Source organism: Balaenoptera musculus, chromosome 8 (assembly GCF_009873245.2).
Source record: "Balaenoptera musculus isolate JJ_BM4_2016_0621 chromosome 8, mBalMus1.pri.v3, whole genome shotgun sequence".
Classification (NCBI taxonomy): domain Eukaryota; kingdom Metazoa; phylum Chordata; class Mammalia; order Artiodactyla; family Balaenopteridae; genus Balaenoptera; species Balaenoptera musculus.
The window spans coordinates 93,165,974-93,189,096 of record NC_045792.1 but is presented as its reverse complement, the minus strand read 5'-3'; the positions used below and the strand labels follow the sequence as shown (position 1 = coordinate 93,189,096).

The 23,123-nt window shown below is 35.8% G+C and overlaps 1 protein-coding gene across 1 annotated transcript in view; it reads right to left on the bottom strand.

Annotated features, from left to right (window-relative positions):
- Nucleotides 1–23,123, bottom strand: part of HSD17B12 (hydroxysteroid 17-beta dehydrogenase 12) — a 173,980-nt gene that overhangs the window by 89,938 nt on the left and 60,919 nt on the right. The window contains exon 3 of the mRNA XM_036862379.1: nucleotides 20,818–20,893. Coding sequence (XP_036718274.1) covers nucleotides 20,818–20,893 — 76 coding nt within the window. The remainder of the gene's footprint in view (nucleotides 1–20,817; nucleotides 20,894–23,123) is intronic.

The window sequence follows — 23,123 nt, the reverse complement described above, 5'->3', positions numbered from 1 at the left end:
CAAGACACCTTGGAAATCTAGATTAACACCATAAAGGATAACTTGGGGAGGAGAGATGAATAATTAGAAGTATCACCCAGGAGTGGAAGGAGAACTAGACCTGCAGTTAGATGGTCTGCAATTAAAGATCATGCTGCCTAGTATGTGATCTTGGGTAACCTTGCCAGCTTGTCCTCATGATTGTTCTAAGGATCAATTATGAATGTTTATTTCATTACTTATTCAGGAAATATCTCAAATATTACTGGAAGACTATTTGTGTTTAATCAAAGCTTGTTTTAATATAAATAAACAGTTTTATTTAGTTATGTTAGGGTTTTACTAATTCAAAGTCCTCCTTAAATACACAGTTGGACGTGGTTGTGTCTTAAAAAAAGAAAAAGAATACATCCATGCAATCAGAACGCTCACATGTCCTTTATCCCTGATCCAATGCTAATAACTGTAATAGGCAACTGCATTCAAAAAGTCACAATGCAAATTTAGCATAGTTTGTTCTTTATTCTTTTGATGCTAAGTAATTCTGACATTACGTTTTTGAAATGTACCTTCCAAAAAGTTATCATTCAGTTACCCAGCCACACTATTTAAAGTATATTTAAGAGCATGGGGGTAAAGGAGAACACAGCACAAGAAGCCAAAGATATGAAGCCTGTCCACCTCTGCCATTCTAGCTATACTTGGCTTCTCAGACTTAGCTTCCATATTTATAAAATGAGGGTTTTAGTTCATCGGTAGTTACTAAACAGATGCCCTTTTAAAATAGTGTAGAGTGTGCTTTTCAAACTACACATGCCTAAACATGATTCTATGCATTCCACGAAAGTGATTATATTTATATTTGTGGCTTAGTATTTTAATCAGTTATTGAAGAGTGATTGCATTTTAGATTTTATACATCTCTACAGCATTAAACAGAATGGAAGCATAATAAAAGCTGACTATCAATAGTCTTTCTAAATATTACTAGTAGCCTGCTGTCCTTAAATATTAATTCTATTGTTTTTTAATAGCAAACGAATAAAATAGTTCAAAATTTATGAAATTTCCTGTCAGTTTTAATGGATGCATCTTCTCTTTGATTCTATTATTAGATATAACAGTAGGTCATTTAAATTTGATTTGTAGTTATTTTAAAGATTATCATATAACATAAATTATACATTTAATAAGTGATAGTATAAAGAGATTATTAAAACAATGGATAATTGACAAGAAAACATAACTTCACTTGATGGGAAAATCAAAATAAAGTGAACCTTTTTCATAAGACTTTCAAAAATACTTTCTCTCTGTGATAAAAAAGAAAGCAATCCCTATATCAGACTACTGAAATTTATAAATGTTTCAAAGAATGCCTTCCTACAAATTCTTTTATTAAAGCCGAAGGCTGTACCCCAAATTACAATTATCCACTTAAAACAACAACTAACAATTTAAAAGTGGGAGGAGAAATACCAATCATCTACTTGAATGGGAGCAATTTCAGAACACCTTGGTCCCACATTTCCCCAACCAAAAAGAAGTGTTTTATACAAAAGTCACTGAACCATCAATAACCTGACTGGAAAGACCACTTACTGTTTTAAAGAAACCACACCAACATAAGCAAATATTTTAATTAAGAGGTATAGCTAGTGTCTGGCCATGGTGCAGTACACTCCCACATGCCAAATGCCAGCTGTAGAATAGCAACATTCAAGCAGCTGCCTTAATTGGAGATGCAGACCAACACATGCTAATTTGGCTGGGCCAACTAATTGGTAGGTATGCTACATTTCTAACAAAATATCCACCCATATTACAGATGTTTTTCTCTATTGGAGTAAACGATTGGTAACAAACAGTAAGGAAGCTGAAATAAGCTACACTTGGTGAAATTGTTTAGTTGGACAGCTTTACAACAGGATCCTGCATTACCTCAGAAAAACACTTGTGCCAAAATTGAAACATCAGCTAAATGTCAAAAGCATCTTCTTGTGCAATATTAAGAATATTATGAGGTTTCATAATGACTCTTCAGTCACCAAAACAATACTTGCGAAGTGGGCACAACCCCCTTATTCATGCCAGGCCCCATGCAAACGTTTGCAAAAGAATTGAGTCCTTTTCTCTCTTTAAGGTCTAATGCAGACCAAACATTTATAGACATGTGCAAAGACAGAAATTATATTTACTAGAAAATCTATTAATGGTAGAAAAAAAATGGGGGGGGGGCCCTCCTGCTTATAGCCATGCTGCTGTAACAGAAACCAGGTTTACTCTATCACTTGAAACTTTAAAAAATTGACAAAATATATGAAACAATGGTTTTTAGACATTTCACAATAGACAGTTCAGGAGAGGTATATCTAATAGAAGGGAAATAAATAAGGTGACCCCTATGGTTGCCCTAGCTTATTGCTCAGCTAGGTTTTCTAGACTGGGATGAAGAGAGAACTCACATAGAGATGAGCAGTATCCCGTGAGTTGAGGAAACAGACTTGAGCATTTGGGAAAGACAGAGCCTGCAGAATTAGCAGAGTAAAGAGAGAGAGTGAGTGAGAACAAGAGCAAGAAAGATATATACATACAGTTGATCCTTGAACAACTCGGGAATCCAGGTGCTGACCCCCTGCCAGTTGAAAATCGACATGTAACTTTACAGGCAACACTCCATATCTGCAGTTGTGCATCTACAGATCAGGTAGTATATATTGAAAGCAATCTGTGTTTAAGTGGACCCATGCAGTTCAAACCAGTGTTGTTCTCAAGAGACAGACAGAGAGAACATGCTATATTCTATATGTTCCAGAAAGTAGAGGGTGGTCATTTTAAAAAAAGATAAGGAAGATATTTTTTAAAAACCCTAAATTTTTATATATAGAGAAAAACACAATGTCTGGATTAAAAAAATATATGTATATACTAACAGGATTAATAGCAGATTAGACACTGCAGAAAAAAGGTTAGTGAATGTGAAGGCATAGCAAGAGACACCATCCAAAATGAAATACAGAGAGAAAAGAGACTGAAAAAAAGAAGAGCACACTATCAGTGAGTTGAGAGACAACTTCAATCAGTTTAATATACGTATAACTGAAGTCCTGGGAAATGAGTGAGGGATAGAAAAAAATATTTGATGAACTAATGGCCAAAAGAATGACAGCAGACTTCTTGTCAGAAACACTGCAGGCCAGAAGGCAGTGAAGCAAAATAGTTAAAGTATTGGGGGGGCAGGTGGGGAAGAACCTGTCAACTTAAAATTTTATACCCAGGGAAAATATACTTCAAAAATAAAGGTTTTTTCAGATATACAAAAAGAACTCGTCACCAGCAAACCAGCACTACTAAATATGTTAAAGGACATCTTTCAGACAGGAAAAAAAAAAAGTCCTGAAATCTTTATTTACACAAAGGGATGAAGAGCATCAGAAATGATAATATGAAATACAGTTTAAAATACAATTGAACTAAGGCAAAAGTACTTTGTTACACAGTCCATAACACACAGAGAAACAGAATATATGGAATGGAAGTATAGGATCATCAGGTTCATATGCTACACATGAAGTAGTACACTGTGATAAGTTAAAGATGTACCCTGCAAAATCAAAAGCAATCACTAAAAACAAACAAACAAACAAAGATGTACAGCCAATAAGCCAAGGGAGAAAATGATATGTAATAATAACCGTGCTATTAACCAAAAAGCAGGCAGAAAAAAAAAAAAAAAAGGAAACGAACAGATGGGACAAATAGAAATCAAAGAGTAAACTGGTAAATTTCAACACAATAGTATCAACGATGACATTAAACGTTAATGGTCTGAGCATACCAATTAAATGACAGGAATCATCAAACTGGATAAAAAGCAAGACCAAATCTATGTTGTCTACAAGACACCCATTTTAAATATCAAGTGCATATAGACTAACAATAAAGACAGAAAAAGATATATCATGCTAACACTAATCAAAAGAAAGTTGGATGCTAAAACTAATCACAAGAAATTTGGACAAAGTAGATTTCAGTGCAAAGAACAATACTATCAAGCAACTCTCTGTTTTAAATTTTAAAACACCTTTTCTTTTCTGACTAATAAGTGCTCACTTAAATCTGAGAAAACTCAAAAATTACCAAGCAAGGACAAAACTTCTAATGCTTTAAATGTGCTAGGAATTTCAGAAAATGCATTCTCAAAGAAATGACCAGCTCAAGCAGTGATAGTTTAAAAAGTCAAAAAGATATTTGGCTAACAACTCATAGTTATTTTAAATTATAGTAATACAAACTTTTGAAATATTTTTAATAATGGTATCCAATTTGTATGTAAACTTCTAATTAAGGCAAACTGTTGGCTAAATTAGAGCTGGTTTGATCATTTTAATTTTTAAAATAGTTCTGTCTTCTTTCTGATCATATCATAGTACAAAATATAATGCACTGTAACATTTCATTCTTTGAGCTTTTAAATTTTCTTCACAGGTTTTACTGGTTAGATGTATTATCACTGCTTCCACACATACGATTTAAAGTCATAAAAATTGATGTCTTTATTAAAGGGTTATTAGCTCTTCTAAATTACAGACAATGCTACAAATCACTTGATCTTTTTTTTTTTCATTATCTACAATTTATTTACTTATTTGATCAGTTCTGGTATACATATAAAGTGCTTTCATAATTGCTAGCCCACACCTCTGTAAGAAACACTTTTGATAACTATATCATAATATTTATGTACAGTTCTTTCTGTCTTTATTGTATCGAGTCAAAATACTATTTTCCAGTTAAAGTTAGTTCATTTCTGTCTTTTTTTTTTTTAAGTCACCCAGCCCATGGTTTTGTGTGTGTGTGTGTGTGTGTGTGTGTGTGTGTGTTTTCACTTTTTTTGTCTTTTTTTTTTTCACACACACACACTGTATTTCATTTTTACAAGAGATAAATAGACTGACACCAAGCATTGTACATGGATGACCACAACAAAAGCAACAATGATTGCAATTACCAAACATGAAACACACTCATACTATGTCATAATATTGACATTCAGTCCAGTAATCCTCCACTGTAACAGCTCCTTTACTTTGCAGTGAAAATTGATTTGTATATTCTTTGCCTCTGAGTCCTTGTGGGATTTTTTTTTTTTTTAATTCAGACAGAAAGTCACAAAAATTATACTGATCCTCATCAGTTCACTCAGTCCCATGTAATTAATTTTTTTTTCATCTTGATCTTTTGTTAGCACTTTTATGAGTTCATCAGTTTTTCATTAGAGTTCTGAAAATGCTTATTCATTCAGTTCAGCAGTACATTCAGTTACCAGAAACCTGTACTTGTCAGAGTCTTTTCCATGAATTTCTTAAAGATGAAACCCTTTTACAGGAACATATTTGCAAAAGCATCAGAGTACACCCAGAACTGACTGTAAATGACAAAAGACTTAAAAATGACCACAGTTAAAAATTTGATGAAAGTTCATAATAATGCAGTTGACAAGAAAATTAGTTATTTCTGAGATATACCTTTTAAGGTAATAACTAGGATTATGACTTATAACATTATACCAGAACATATAAGATTTTTAGAAATTTCATATAATGTCTGAAACATTTATATTAACATATTTCCATACAAATAACCCAATGAAAGTTTAGTATTAGTTGTTTTGTTTCTTTGTTTTTTTATACTGCAGGTTCTTATTAGGCATCAATTTTATACACATCAGTGTATACACGTCAATCCCAATCGCCCAATTCAGCACAACACCATCCCCACCCCACCGCAGTTTTCCCCCCTTGGTGTTCATATGTCCGTTCTCTACATCTGTGTCTCAACTTCTGCCCTGCAAACCGGCTCATCTGTACCATTTTTCTAGGTTCCACATACATGCATTAATATACGATATTTGTTTTTCTCTTTCTGACTTACTTCACTCTGTATGACAGTCTCTAGATCCATCCACGTCTCTACAAATGACCCAATTTCGTTCCTTTTTATGGCTGAGTAATATTCCATTGTATATATGTACCACATCTTCTTTATCCATTCGTCTGTTGATGGGCATTTAGGTTGCTTCCATGACCTGGCTATTGTAAATAGTGCTGCAATGAACATTCGGGTGCATGTGTCTTTTTGAATTATGGTTTTCTCTGGGTATATGCCCAGTAGTGGGATTGCTGGGTCATATGGTAATTCTATTTTTAGTTTTTTAAGGAACCTCCATATTGTTCTCCATAGTGGCTGTATCAATTTACATTCCCACCAACAGTGCAAGAGGGTTCCCTTTTCTCCACACCCTCTCCAGCATTTGTTGTTTGTAGATTTTCTGATGATGCCCATTCTAACTGGTGTGAGGTGATACCTCATTGTAGTTTTGATTTGCATTTCTCTAATAATTAGTGATGTTGAGCATCTTTTCATGTGCTTCGTGGCCGTCTGTATGTCTTCTTTGGAGAAATGTCTATTTAGGTCTTCTGCCCATTTTTGGATTGGGGTGTTTGTTTCTTTAATATTGAGCTGAATGAGCTGTTTATATATTTTGGAGATTAATCCTTTGTCCGTTGATTCGTTGGCAAATATTTTCTCCCATTCTGAGGGTTGTCTTTTCGTCTTGTTTATGGTTTCCTTTGCTGTGCAAAAGCTTTGAAGTTTCATTAGGTCCCATTTGTTTATTTTTGTTTTTATTTCCATTACTCTAGGAGGTGGATCAAAAAAGATCTTGCTGTGATTTATGTCAAAGAGTATTCTTCCTATGTTTTCCTCTAAGAATTTTATAGTGTCCAGTCTTACATTTAGGTCTCGAATCCATTTTGAGTTTATTTTTGTGTATGGTGTTAGGGAGTATTCTAATTTCATTCTTTTACATGTAGCTGTCCAGTTTTCCCAGCACCACTTAATGAAGAGACTGTCTTTTCTCCATTGTATATATTTGCCTCCTTTGTCATAGATTAGTTGACCATAGGTGCGTGGGTTTATCTCTGGGCTTTCTATCTTGTTCCATTGATCTATGTTTCTGTTTTTGTGCCAGTACCATATTGTCTTGATTACTGTAGCTTTGTAGTACAGTCTGAAGTCAGGGAGTCTGATTCCTCCAGCTCCGTTTTTTTCCCTCAAGACTGCTTTGGCTATTCGGGGTCTTTTGTGTCTCCATACAAATTTTAAGATGATTTGTTCTAGTTCCGTAAAAAATGCCATTGGTAATTTGATAGGGATTGCATTGAATCTGTAGATTGCTTTGGGTAGTATAGTCATTTTCACAATGTTGATTCTTCCAATCCAAGAACATGGTATATCTCTCCATCTGTTGGTATCATCTTTAATTTCTTTCATCAGTGTCTTATAGTTTTCTGCATACAGGTATTTTGTCTCCCTAGGTAGGTTTATTCCTAGGTATTTTATTCTTTTTGTTGCAGTGGTAAATGGGAGTGTTTCCATAATTTCTCTTTCAGATTCTTCATCATTAGTGTATAGGAATGCAAGAGATTTCTGTGCATTAATTTTGTATCCTGCAACTTTACCATATTCATTAATTAGCTCTAGCAGTTTTCTGGTGGCAGTTTTAGGATTCTCTATGTATAATATCATGTCATCCGCAAACAGTGACAGTTTTACTTCTTCTTTTCCAATTTGTATTCCTTTTATTTCTTTTTCTTCTCTGATTGCCGTGGCTAGGACTTCCAGAACTATGTTGAATAATAGTGGTGAGAGTGGACATCCTTGTCTCGTTCCTGATCTTAGAGGAAATGCTTTCAGTTTTTCACCATTGAGAATGATGTTTGCTGTGGGTTTGTCGTATATGGCCTTTATTATGTTGAGGTAGGTTCCCTCTATGCCCACTTTCTGGAGAGTTTTTATCATAAATGGGTGTTGAATTTTGTCAAAAGCTTTTTCTGCATCAACTGAGATGATCATATGGTTTTTATTCTTCAATTTGTTAATATGGTGTATCACATTGATTGATTTGCGTATATTGAAGAATCCTTGCATCCCTGGGATAAATCCCACTTGATCGTGGTGTATGATCCTTTTAATGTGTTGTTGGATTCTGTTTGCTAGTATTTTGTTGAGGATTTTTGCATCTATATTCATCAGTGATATTGGTCTGTAATTTTCTTTCTTTGTAGTGTCTTTGTCTGGTTTTGGTATCAGGGTGATGATGGCCTCAGAGAATGAGTTTGGGAGTGTTCCTTCCTCTGCAAATTTTGGAAGAGTTTGAGAAGGATGGGTGTTAGCTATTCTCTAAATGTTTGATAGAATTCACCTGTGAAGCCATCTGGTCCTGGACTTTTGTTTGTTGGAATATTTTTAATCACAGTTTCAATTTCATTGCTTGTGATTGGTCTGTTCATATTTTCTGTTTCTTCCTGGTTTAGTCTTGGAAGGTTATACCTTTCTAAGAATTTGTCCATTTCTTCCAGGTTGTCCATTTTATTGGCATAAAGTTGCTTCTAGTAGTCTCTTAGGATGCTTTGTATTTCTGCCGTGTCTGTTGTAACTTCTCCTTTTTCATTTCTGATTTTATTGATTTGAGTCCTCTCCCTCTTTTTCTTGATGAGTCTGGCTAATGGCTTATCAATTTTGTTTATCTTCTCAAAGAACCAGCTTTTAGTTTTATTGATCTTTGCTATTGTTTTCTTTGTTTCTATTTCATTTATTTCTGCTCTGATCTTTATGATATCTTTCCTTCTGCTAACTTTGGGTTTTGTTTGTTCTTCTTTCTCTAGTTTCTTTAGGTGTAAGGTTAGATTTTTCTTGTTTCTTTAGGTAGGCTTGTATAGCTATAAACTTCCCTCTTAGAACTGCTTTTGCTGCATCCCATAGGTTTTGGGTCGTCGTGTTTTCATTGTCATTTGTCTCTAGGTATTTTTTGATTTCCTCTTTGATTTCTTCAGTGATCTCTTGGCTATTTAGTAACGTATTGTTTAGCCTCCATGTGTTTGTCTTTTTTATGTTTTTTTCCCTGTAATTCATTTCTAATCTCATAGCATTGTGGTCAGAAAAGATGCTTGATATGATTTCAATTTTCTTAAATTTACTGAGGCTTGATTTGTGACCCAAGATGTGATCTATCCTGGAGAATGTTCCGTTCGCACTTGAGAAGAACGTGTAATCTGCTGTTTTTGGATGGAATGTCCTATAAATATCAATTAAATCTATCTGGTCTATTGTGTCATTTAAAGCTTCTGTTTCCTTAATTTATTTTCATTTTGGATGATCTGTCTGTCCATTGGTGTAAGTGAGGTGTTAAAGTCCCCCACTATTATTGTGTTACTGTCAATTTCCTCTTTTATGGCTGTTAGCAGTTGCCTTATGTATTGAGGTGCTCCTATGTTGGGTGCATATATATTTATAATTGTTATCTCTTCTTCTTGGATTGATCCCTTGATCATTATGTAGTGTCCTTCTTTTTCTCTTGTAACATTCTTTACTTTAAAGTCTATTTTATCTGATATGAGTATAGCTACTCCTGCTTTCTTTTGATTTCCATTTGCAGGAATATCTTTTTCCATCCCCTCACTTTCAGTCTGTATGTGTCCCTAGGTCTAAAGTGGGTCTCTTGTAGACAGCATATATATGGGTCTTGTTTTTGTATCCATTCAGCAAGCCTGTGTCTTTTGGTTGGAGCATTTAATCCATTCACGTTTAAGGTAATTATCGATATGTATGTTCCTATGACCATTTCCTTAATTGTTTTGGGTTTGTTTTTGTAGGTCCTTTTCTTCTCTTCTGTTTCCCACTTAGAGAAGTTCCTTTAGCATTTTTTGTAGAGCTGGTTTGGTGGTGCTGAATTCTCTTAGCTTTTGCTTGTCTGTAAAGCTTTTGATTTCTCCATCAAATCTAAATGAGATCCTTGCCAGGTACAGTAATCTTGGTTGTAGGTTCTTCCCTTTCATCACTTTAAGTATATCATGCCACTCCCTTCTGGCTTGTAGAGTTTCTGCTGAGAAATCAGCTGTTAACCTTATGGGAGTTCCCTTGTATGTTATTTGTCGTTTTTCCCTTGCTGCTTTCAATAATTTTTCTTTGTCTTTAATTTTTGCCACTTTGATTACTATGTGTCTCGGCGTGTTTCTCCTTGGGTTTATCCTGTATGGGACTCTGCGCTTCCTGGACTTGGGTGGCTATTTCCTTTTCCATGTTAGGGAAGTTTTCGACTATAATCTCTTCAAATATTTTCTCTGGTCCTTTCTCTCTCTCTTCTCCTTCTGGGACCCCTATAATGCGAATGTTGTTGCGTTTAATGTTGTCCCAGAGGTCTCTTAGGCTGTCTTCATTTCTTCTCATTCTTTTTTCTTTATTCTGTTCCGCAGCAGTGAATTCCACCATTCTGTCTTCCAGGTCACTTATCCGTTCTTCTGCCTCAGTTATTCTGCTATTGATTCCTTCTAGTGTAGTTTTCATTTCAGTTATTGTATTGGTCATCTCTGTTTGTTTGTTCTTTAATTCTTCTAGGTCTTTGTTAATCATTTCTTGCATCTTCTCAATCTTTGCCTCCATTCTTATTCCGAGGTCCTGGATCATCTTCACTATCATTATTCTGAATTCTTTTTCTGGAAGGTTGCCTATCTCCACTTCATTTAGTTGTTTTTCTGGGGGTTTTTCTTGTTCCTTCATCTGATATATAGCCCTCTGCCTTTTCATCTTGTCTATCTTTCTGTAACTGTGGGTTTTGGTCCACAGGCTGCAGGATTGTAGTTTTTCTTGCTTCTGCTGTCTGTCCTCTGGTGGTTGAGGCTATCTAAGAGGCTTGATGGGAGGCTCTGGTGGTGGGTAGAGCTGACTGTTGCTGTCAAATCACTTGATCTTAATCACTGTTCCCGTCTTCTGTGTGAAACTTTCAAATGCCATCTCTGACAAACTTGGTATCAATAATCATTATACTGCTCTGCAACGTCACTGTAAATAAACTTCTATAATTCTAATTGGCCTTAAGATACCATACTAATATCACAGTGAGTTAAATAATGAGGAATCTTTGATTACCTGGCCAGTTTCTAAAGACTAAAATTCTTAAAGAAAACTCTAATTAGGATAGCAAATTTAGTGTGGTATATGTTTCATCTTATGATAAGAGAACACAAAGTTAATACATTTTAAGTTACAGGTGCAAGTGTTAATTTGCAATCTAAATATATATATTATATATATATATGTGGGTGTATAAAATGTGTTAAAATCTACAAAGAAAGCTTACGAATTAAACAGTTTGAAACCAGTTGTTGAGAAGAAACTTGATCTTTGATAATATAGTCTTCTCTTAACAAGCAAGCTATAAAAAAATTATTCTGTGCCTTCAGTACCTAGCCTGGCCAGGTTCCTCAACTTCCCAGAACACTCTCACTTCCTAACAGCCAGTTAACTTTCTGAGCTTTTGTGTTGACCTTTGTCATGCCCCTTAAACATTTTTTAACAAAAGTTTCTTGTTTCTGAAAAAGCTAGATTTCATAACAATTACTGTTTCTTGCACCTATGCTTTATTTTAATTACTGTCACTCCAAACCAAGACTGTAATCATTTCTTGTCTTGGGCACCTATGACTTATGCTTATATTCTCCTGCAATCACTAGTCTCCTGGCAACTCGTTATGATACTGCCTTTGCAAACTTAAGCCTCAAATTAAAAATAATAAAATTGTTAACATATATTTTACACCCAAACTATCTCTGGTACTTCCCAGATAGCCACTAGGTAGCACTATTGAGCAAGGAGGCTATTAGGAAGAACTAAATATGTATTCTCCATATCTTTAATTAGCTTAACTCTATCATGAGAGCTGCCCTGTTTACCAAGCCCATAATATGGGCAGACCCATGGTGTAACTAATAACGAATATGGTTCAACACTAGGATACTTTTCAGGGTAGACAGAACATATTCATGATCCTGTGCGAAGATTGGCAAAATGATGTAAAGAAAATGATTTCTAAGATTATGTTTCTAAGTATTAAATACTCTTGTTAATTGGTGGCATGTTTAAAACACACTTTATAAAAGTCCCTAGAGATGTATTTATCAATGCCTTTAGTGTCCATCATAAGGCCTGTGCCCTCAGGATAATCACTGACTAAATTATTAATTAGCTGTATATTATACCCCAATCGGGGATTCCATTCTGACACTGTTAATTACTGTAATAAATTAACAAGAGGCCAGTTAATATCAGTCTTATTAACAGGTGGTTTCTACTTTTCCTTCAAGCATGCCAAAAGGCCAGGCCATAAGCTGGAGGTGAGAAAATTGAGTCTGTAGGATGAAACATTCAAAGAAGAAAGCCTGGATAAAGGCCTATATCAGTATTCTTGACTATTACTGACTCATGGGTCAGGCTTCCTGCCCAGTGTAACCCAACATCACCACCAAGAGCAGACTCTTGGACAGGCTACCAGAAACCTGAGTCAGCGTTTACAAGACTCTTTTATTCTAAAATCAGACACTTTGTAAAGCCACGCTGCTGACCCAAGATTCAATGGAACAAGAATTAATTCTGCAAGACTGAATGGAACCTATGAGGGAAATTATCTTTCTCCTTCATTTTTCACTAAGTCTCATGGTGGCCGGCTATACTTGGGCAAATTGGAACGAAACACTCTTTGAATGATATGTTGCTCCGACCGATCCCTCTGAATTCAGGAAAAGCATTCTCTGGGAAATCTCAATATACCTTATAAAATGTGGCAGACTGTATTTTCCAAATCCAGATTTTATTTTCAAAAAAATATCTCCCTTCCCACATGTTCTCCAAGGTTACTATGTCACGGCCCCATCAAGAGGTGGTATCTTTTCCTCTCCCCATTGAATCTGAGCAGGTTCATCACCACTTTGACCAACAGAGTACAGCAAAAGTAACACCATATGAATTCTGAGAGTAGGTCACCAAAAGATATCAGCTTCTGCCTGGTTCTCTCAGGACATTCACTCTGAGGAAAGACAGCTACCATGTAAGAAGTCCAACTACCCTGTGATGGACATGCTGGAGAAGCTACATGAAGGCACTGCAGTCAACAGTCCCAGCTATGCCATGGCACCAAACTGGGAAGAAGCCATCTCAGATCTTCCAGACCAGACAATCCACCTGCTAAGTACCACTGAGTGACCTCAGTAATGCTATGACGGGCAAAAAATTGTCCCCCGAGTCTTGGCAAAATTCCTGACCAGCAGAATTTGTGAGCATCTCAAATGGTTATTTTACATTGATAAATTTGGGGTAGTTTGTTATGTGGCAATAGTAACTGGAACATAAACTAGTAAATTGTTAGGTTGATTGAAAGATGGAAATTGTGTAGAAAATACAACACCTTTTTTTTTAAGGTTTTTTCTTTTTTTTTTTTGATGTGGACTTTTTTTTTTTTAAGGGAATGCTATTTATTTATTTATTTATTTATTTATTTATTCATTATTTATGGCTGTGTTGGGTCTTCGTTTCTGTGCGAGGGCTTTTCCTAGTTGCAGCAAGCGAGGGCCACTCTTCATCGTGGTGCGCGGGCCTCTCACTATCACAGCCTCTCTTGTTGCGGAGCACAGGCTCCAGACACGCAGGCTTAGTAGTTGTGGCTCACGGGCCTAGTTGCTCCACGGCATGTGGGATCTTCCCAGACCAGGGCTCGAACCCGTGCCCCCTGCATTGGCAGGCAGACTCTCAACCACTGCACCACCAGGGAAGCCCTGGACCATTTTTAAAGTCTTTATTGAATTTGTTACAATATTGCTTGTTTTATGTTTTGGTTTTTTGGCCGCAAGGCATGTGGGATCTTAGCTCCCCGACCAGGGATTGAACCGGCACCCCCTGCATTGGAAGGCAAAGTCTTAACCACTGGACCGCCAGGGAAGTCCCTACAACTCATACTGATTGGCCTTGTCTGCAAAACTCATCAGGACAATGGTCACAAATTACACAACATGTCTTTACCGAGTTCTTTTACTTTACACGGCAATGTAATTATTTGCATAGGCTCACTAAGAATCTATCTTTCTCCCTACCAGGATATAATTAGATAAAACAAATTTGTAACTACCACCATGCCAGAAATGTTTCATTTAATAATAAATCTCACTTAATTCGGCATGACAAGCCCACTAGTAAGGAATTACACTCCCATATGGGGAAACAATGCTTCAAAGACCTGCCAGGAAACTATCCTGGAACCTGCTCTGTGGGCTTGAGGAGTCTCAGTCTTATAGGTAGCACAGAATGTCACTTTCTGGAAGGCCAGGAACATTGAGTTATTTGAGGAACTTGGAGTAAGAGGATACTTCTACAGTCATAGGTACTACAGGCAAAATCATTAGAGGCAAACTGAATGGTTTTTTGGTTCCTGATGGCTCCTGACCTTGAAATAGGTGAATTCTAAGGGCAATAAAAATATTTCTGGCATTATAGAAGTGATAAAAATATATATATATGACTCTAGAGGCTGCATGAGATTAACTCTAATCCTACTATCATGTGGTTCTAGTTTGTTTTTGGTTTTGTTTGTTTGTTTGTTTTTAATATTTATTTATTTATTTGGCTGCGCCGGGTCTTAGTTGCAGCACACGGGCTCTTAGTTGCGGCATGCAGGATCTAGTTCCCTGACCAGGGATCGAACCCAGACTGCCTGCATTGGGAGCACAGAGTCTTAACCACTGGAACACCAGGGGAATCCCAGTTCTAGTTTTATTAAACACAAAACAAAAAGATCTTTACATGTTCAATAATGCCTCATTGTCCTTATGTAGCTGAAATAAGCTAAATATACCAAAGCACCATATTTACAATACTGATAGTGCATCAGAAAACCATGGAACAAACATGTTTGGTCAAATCCACACCTTAACTGCACAGATATGATCATAGGTAAGGACTGAAAAAGTGAAACTGATACTGTTCACCCTAACCTATTCCTCTGTCGACTACAGACCAGTAAGATTTATAGTTCTGAAAGCTTTGCATTTCAAGAAATACAGCCATGAAATTTCAGGGCCATCCTAAAGGTTTTCACCCTGACATAAGTCACAAAAAAAAGAAACATCATATTTGTTTTTTTTTACTCAAAGACAGAAATGTATTTTTATAATCAAAGCTGATTAAAACTGTATGCAATGAGAATTATTGATTGCCACATAATAATATGAACTATTAATAGCCCCATCTCTATATTCTGTGAACCAACAGGTTGTTCTGAAAGCCAGTCTCCAGTGCATTGTGCTTTACTGCAAGTAAAAACTCAGAGTTCAAAAATTATCCAGGAGTTTCTTTTCCTTGACAAATCAAAATCGATAAAAATACTTAATATATTCATAATCCTGGCTAACAATGATAATAAAATAAGCTTATTATATGTGTGATGACTTTCAGCGTGTCACTTTCAGTGACAGGTATCCTTACAAAGAACTGTAATTTCATCTAAGCAGTCAATCCTGAGAAAGCATTTATCCATTGTTGGCGAAACATTTAGTTCCCTACGAAATTGTATATAATCCTTTTAAATTTTTTCTGAAGAACTTTTATGAGTAGACTGTCTTCCACATTCACCAGGAATTACTTCTCAAGAAATTACTTCTTGGGGATAGAATCCCCAAGTTTACATAATGACAGTAGCGAGTTAGAGGGTGAAAGGAGCCCTATTTCTCTCCAGTTGGCACTTAGTTTCTTTTTCAGTCTCCTCCTTCCCTCTGAGATGGGGAAGAAAGAGGGATGAGTTTAACCAACCGGAGTGAGTGTAAGAGCTGGACTAGGAGAGACAAGTTAGTCTAGTTAAATGAACTTGTTTGACTTCTGTTTCCTGACTGAACTCTGACTGATACAGAAATTGGTATCAGGAGTGGAAGCCCAAAATACAGACCTCAAAAGACTTTTATATCAGTTTGATGTGATGCAGTAGCATCACTACTAATCAAATTAACAGTGATTGCTGATTGCAGCAAAGTATCTACTGAAGAAGTGCCTTAAAGGATTTGAGTTTGGGAGAAATGATAACTGCAAAGACCGGAAAAGCAAATCAAAACCACATGGAGATATCACCTCACACCTGTCACAATGGCTATCATAAAAAAGAACACAAATAACAAATGTTGGCGAGGATGTGGAGAAAAGGGAACCCTCCTACACTGTTAGTGGGAATGTAAATTGCTACAGCCACTATGGAGAACAGTATGAAGGTTTCTCAAAAAACTAAAAATAGAACTAGATGACCCAGCAATTCCACTCCCGGGTATATATCAAAAAAAACCCCAAAAATACTAATTCAAAAAGATCCATGCACCCTAATGTTCATAGCAGCATTACTTACAATTCCCAAGATATGGAAGCAACCTAAGTGTCCACCGATAGATGAATGGATAAAGAAGAGGAGGTGTATATATACACAATGGGATACTACTCAGCCATAAAAAAAGAATAAAATTTTGCCATTTGCAGCAACGTGCATGGACTTGGAGGGTATTATGCTAAGTGAAATAAGTCAGATAGAGAAAGACAAATACTGTAAGATATCACTTACATGTGGAATCTAAAAAATACAACAAACTAGTGAATATAACAAAAAAGAACAAGACTCAGATAAAGAAAACAAACTAGTGGTTATAAGTGGGGAGAGGGAAGAGCGGAGGGGCAATACAGGGGTAGGGCATTAAGACATACAAACTACTAAGTATAAAATAAGCTACAAAGATATATTGTACCACACGAGGAATATAGCCAATATTTTATAATAACTAGAGTATAACCTTTAAAAATTGTGAATCACTGTACTGTATACCTGTAATATATACTATTGTCTATCAACTATACTTCAATAAAAAACAAAGACTGTGGTATGTGGCTTCTTCTGAATGCACTGGAGCTCTTACGGAAAGAAAATGACAAGCTTGGGTCTTTAAGCTTTCAAGCTCACATTTATGATCAGGATCCAGAGAACTTCTATGACAACCCCAATAAAAACTTTTATGTCTTATAGCCACAGAGCTCACCTGGCTAACATCAGATTCAACTGTGCCATCTGCAGAATCACAATGGAAGGTGAATTCCACAGACTCACCATGTTTCATGGATGAAAGCGAAACTGAATGAGAAAGAATGAGACCCTGAAACTGGGGATGAGGATATTTGGGTGGACTCTGCTGAAGCTAAGAATCTGGATACACACACTGCCCCCTCAATGTTACTCTGAGCCTCCCTTGCCAGTGGAAATAGAAATAGCCTGCTCTCCTGTATCTGAAGAGATTAGCTTTCCCTGGCTTGAAAATCCTGTAATAACCTCACCATAAATATTGGGTTGGCCAAAAGTTCATTCCGGTTTTTCCCAAACGAGCTTTTTGGCCAACCCAATATATGGGTAATTTGCTTGCAAGGGAATTCCTCTTCTCCTCAAGACCTAGCTGGACCATCCCTTACCACCACCCCGTAACAGGGTTATATACTGACATTCTCTGGGGAACAAGTACAAAGTCCGATTCATGAAGTAATAATTTATACACAAAAATAACTGTCAAATTTTGCTAATTTGTATTGGTAGAAACCTGGAAAAATCTGTGTGAGAATAGATCCTAAGAGTGTTAGACTAAGGAAAACAAAATATAACACCAGATTGGGCCAATATATTTTATGAGTCGCTTACTAGAGATTTAGGATTTAACAGTTAGCTTATACAGCTAGAAGGGGCTCTAAGAGTTAACTTGTTGCTGACTGAAACTTAGACTCCATGATAGCCCACATTTAATAAGATAGGGAGGCCACAACTTCCCATGGCATAATCTAGAGTCAAGGACCCAAAAGCATAAGCAAATAGAAATGTTGGAGTGAATCTATCATTGTAACTTACACACAATCCCTCTACCACTGTACCCGCCAGAGGGCCCAGTAGATAGCTCCTCACTAAGGCTCCAGCTTGTCCATCATACGGGCAAGAGGTCATCAGTCTGGCCATTTAACACTCTGCCAGTCATAAAATTTGCCATGTTGCTACAACATAAGAACTCCCCATTTTCTCTCTCTGGTCCCTTATTTTTTCCTTCATGGTACTTACTACAAACTGCAATTATTTATTTGTCTTTTTTTGGTTTTGTTTATTTTTGTTTTGTTTATTTTTTTTTTCCTATTTGTTTTTTCTGTCTCCTCCACTTGCATATATGTTCCATGAGGGCAAGGACAGCATCTATCTTGCTCACTACTGTATCCTAACTGCCTAGCACAGTACCTGGTACACAGGCATTCGATAAAGATTTGCTGAAGGCATAAACAGAGTTAGTCTGTCTTCATCAACATTAAATTCTGGTCCTTCCTTCTTCCGGAATACATATGTTCAGGAAAACATTATCCTCTCAAAGATGATTTACATCTGAGTTAAAAACTTATACAAACTTATAAATCTCCTCTGTGTATTTATTTCTTCATCCTAGAATGGATGACCTGGTCTGCTGATATCACCTCTTCCATTAAATTTGTATTATGCCCAGAAGAGCATTTTTCAAAATTTTCAACAACTAAAAAAAAAATGTGTTTCCTCATAATAAAGGTCAATTCAGTGCCTTTACCATCTGTTCCTTCATGAAAAATGTTTGAACAGGATCCTGTCTTTCTCCAGAATCACATTTCTGCCCACAGTCATGTGTCACCTCATATCACAAGTTAACCAAATTCTCAAATATCATTAAAGTATATCTTCTGACTCACTGGGCAATTTTTGTACAGGTTGGAGCACTTGCTGTGAGTGTCGTGAGGTAGCTTTTCTTGTTTCTGAATCAAATAAGTGGTGGATTCATTCATAGCACAGCATTTCAAAATTCAACGTTCCATTTAATCAAAAGCTTCTATTTTCTGCCTATGAACGTTTATTTCCAGCAACTAGTAAGTGCATTCATTAACAGTCAGTTTTACACACACGCACACCCCACACACATACACACAACATTTTTATCACTATAAGAGTTATTATACACATGACTACAAGCAACTAAGAAAGAAACAGTACTAAGATCCAGGCAGTATGTTCAGTTCACCTACTACATAAGTAATAACTACCTCAGGCTCCTTAGTGTCATGGCTTAATTCAAATTCACACCTTAGCAAAACTACAAGATTCTGTATGTCTTGGACCCTCAGGGTTGGTTTTATGTAGTTGAAACCTTGAAAGTTAAAATCCTTAAATGCCCGAGACTTATTGAATATCTCACTTTTGTAAAGATCTGTGCTCTCAACATGGTTAAAAAAAAAAAAATTTAACACACGTTATACCAGGAATCTATGAAGATCTGTTTTTCACCTAAAGATAAAGTGCGTCAATGTGTAATCTGTCCAACAGGACCAGCTATGGTCTGGGTAGAAATAATAACAAAAATATACACTTCACAAGGATGTTTGAAGGATCAAAGAGATAATACATGTGAAGGAATAAATAAATAATAATGTACTACATAAATGTTAGTAGCAGATGGTAATGTTAATAATAAAATAAGTATGTTGTGCACCTTAAACTGCCATAATGTTATATGTCAATTATATCTCAATAAAGCTGGGGAAAAAAATAACATAAAAATACAGTAGATATCCTCTCTCAACTGAATGAATTAGGGCAGTTTGTTGGCTGGCTACATAGAGAAGTCAGTTACAGCAAGGAATCCTAGAAAATGATAAATACACACTGTAACCATTTTATTTTCATTTAAACCATGAATAAGTGTAATTCTTTCACCAAACCTCTGTGTAGGGCCAAGTCCTTATCCGAGTTTAGATCTGCTACCTGGAATTCTAGTCTTTCTTACATAAACCACACTCATAATGCATTATTTATAATTGCAGTTTCAGCTCTCATAAAATACAGCAAAAACTTCAACACATATGAAACAATCAAAACAAATTTCTTCTTACTTTTTATAGTTTTCTCCAATATTTTGAATTTTTCTTGTTTACCCCTAACTTGACAGCTAATTTCTGTTTTTTTTTTTGGCTGCACCATGGGACTTGTGAGATCTTAGTTCCCAGACCAGGGATCGAACCCGGGCCCAGCAGTAAATGTGCTGAGTCCTAACCCCTGGACCACCATGGAATTTCTGACAGCCAATTTCTAAAACAACTTGCTTTTCTCAGTTTTTTCAGAGCTTTTAACTTAGTTATTGTATTCCCCTTTTTAAACTAGTATTGCATCAGTTTACAGAATATTAATAACAAATGCACCCAGCATAAGTAAGTTTGGAAACAAATACAACTGACTGTTCATAAGTAAACCATTTGACCTGTAGGAATAAAAGTAGACAAGCATCATACTGAGAAGCCTACAGGTCACAAATAGTCAGCATACTGGGAACATGAGTCAGTACATTTTACCAAGGAAATGGACAGCACTGGTTTATCCAGCTGGTTGGTTAACTGAATGTCAGTTGAAAGAGTTTTTGCCGTATTATACTTCAGGTTTCAAGCATAGCTAAGAAAAAAGTTCAAAGTAGTTTCCCTGTCACATGTATATATACTACCTTTTGCATTTCTTCCTCAATCATATATACCATTTAAAGACAATGAAGTCAAAGAGTAAAAAAATGCAAGAATATTTAAATGAAACAACAGAAAAGGAATTCAGATATTTAAGGAGAACATGATAAAATGATCAGAGAATTTGACTCCTGACAAAAGAACCTAAATGAGTCAGTTAAAGACATTTTAAGCAAATTATAATAGTCCTATATTAATTTGAAAAAACTGATGATCCATCTGTGAAACATCCCATTAACAGCATGAAAAAGCAGCTTTCGGAACTATAAATAATTATGTCAATGCTAGATATCTGCTTGAAAACATTAAATTTAGACTAGCTATATTCCTTTTGTGATCATAACGGGAGGGAAGGGTGATGTGAGAACTTACTTATTTCACTGGAAACCTGGTTCAGTTTGTCCTGTGATCTGCTGATAAGGACAATCTTCATTCCACGCTTTGCCAACTAAAACAATAAAAGAGACACCAAACAGCTGAATGACACCTGCGTGTTTCACTTTAAAATGTAAATTATTGATAGATATAGTGTCATTTTAAGAAAATCTGACCATATGATAATCCAAGTTAAAAAACTAATAAACCAGAATGCAATGAATGGGCAAAACAAAATGAAGACTTTACAAAAAGATTCCCCAAAGGGTTATCTTTCTCAATCAAGCTAGTATATAAAAGTCATAGGGTTTTAGAAAAAGGAAGACTTTTACTTTTATTTTGGACTTGTCTATACTTAGTATTTTTTAATCATAAGTATCCATTACTTTTTTAATTGAAAAATTAGCTTTAAAAACATTTTCATTTTAGAGAGGATACATGAAGACTGCAGAACTGGCAAAGAAAACCACAGTTAAAATGTTAGGAATTCCTAAAAATTGAATCAATTTTAAAATGTTTATTTAAACATAAGACTTTATGGACTACAAAGGCCAACTAAGAGAGTTTATTGGATGACTTAAAAAAGAATTTCCTGAGGGGTACCCTCTATGTACTTCCCCAGTGCTGTGTAAGTGCTTCATAGAATGAATGATTTATGGGAACACGGTTTCTACCCCAGAGACCCATAAATATAGGGGCAGAGGAAAAAAACACTGATATACACAGAACTTTTTACTGAACTACTCCAGACAGTATATAAATGAGAATAAATTAGGTGCTATGAACTATAAGTGATTTAGTGAACTAATTTTCCAGTCCTAAATCCTCAAGCCAACTTTTATGAACAGTAGTACTGCAAATGAGAAGATATGGAAGAACATTTTTTTATAAAAATAATTAAGGTTGGCAATAATTTACTAAATTAATCATTTATAAAACATCTAAAGAACCCATGAATATATACTGATAGTTTTTCTAAAAAATTAATGGGAGAGGAAGAACAAAGAAAAGCTGCGTTTTATAGAAAAACAGCATCTAATGTAAATGTAAAAGGAGAGATATTATCGTTAAAAAATTACCGTTTTTCTTCCCTAACATAGGAAGGGAAATAGCCACCCAAGTCCAGGAAGCACAGTCCCAGGCAGGATAAACCCAAGGAGAAACACGCCAAGATACACAGTAATCAAACTGACAAAAATTAAACACAAAGAAAAATTATTGAAAGCAACAAGGGAAAAACGACAAATAACATACAAGGGAACACCTATAAGGTTAACAGCTGATTTCTCAGCAGAAACTCTACAAGCCAGAAGGGAGTGGCATGGATATTTAAAGTGATGAAAGGGAAGAACCTACAACCAAGATTACTCTACCCGGCAAGGATCTCATTCACATTCGACAGAGAAATCAAAAAGTTTACAGGAAAGCAAAAGCTAAGAGAATTCAGCACCACCAAACCAGCTCTACAACAAATGCTAAAGGAACTTCTCTAAGTGGGAAACACAAGAGAAGAAAAGGACGTACAAAAACAAACCCATAACAATTAAGAAAATGGTAATAGGAACATACATTACTGACAATTACATTAAACGTCAATGGATTAAATGCTCCAACCAAAAGACACAGGCTAGCTGAATAGATACAAAAACAAGACCCATATATATGCTGTCTACAAGAGACCAACTTCAGACCTAGGCACACATACAGACTGAAAGTGAGGGGATGGAAAAAGATATTCCATGCAAATGGAAATCAAAAGAAAGCTGGAGTAGCAACACTCATATCAGATAAAATAGACTTTAAAATAAAGAATGTTACAAGAGACAAGGAAGGACACTACATAATGATCAAGGGATCAATCCAAGAAGATGATAAACATATATGCACCCAACATAGGAGCACCTAAATACAAAAGGCAACTGCTAACAGCTAGAAAAGAGGAAATCGACAGTAACACAATAATAGTGGGGGACTTTAACACCTCACTTACACCAATGGACATATCATCCAGACAGAAAATTAATAAGGACACACAAGCTTTAAATGACACAATAGACCAGATAGATTTAATTGATATTTATAGGACATTCCATCCAAAAACAGCAGATTACACTTTCTTCTCAAGTGCACACGGAATATTCTCCAGGATAGATCACATCTTGGGTCACAAATCAAGCCTCAGTAAATTTAAGAAAACTGAAATCATATCAAGCATCTTTTCTGACCACAACGCTATGAGATTAGAAATCAATTACAGGGAAAAAAATGTAAAAAACACAAACACATGGAGGCTAAACAATACG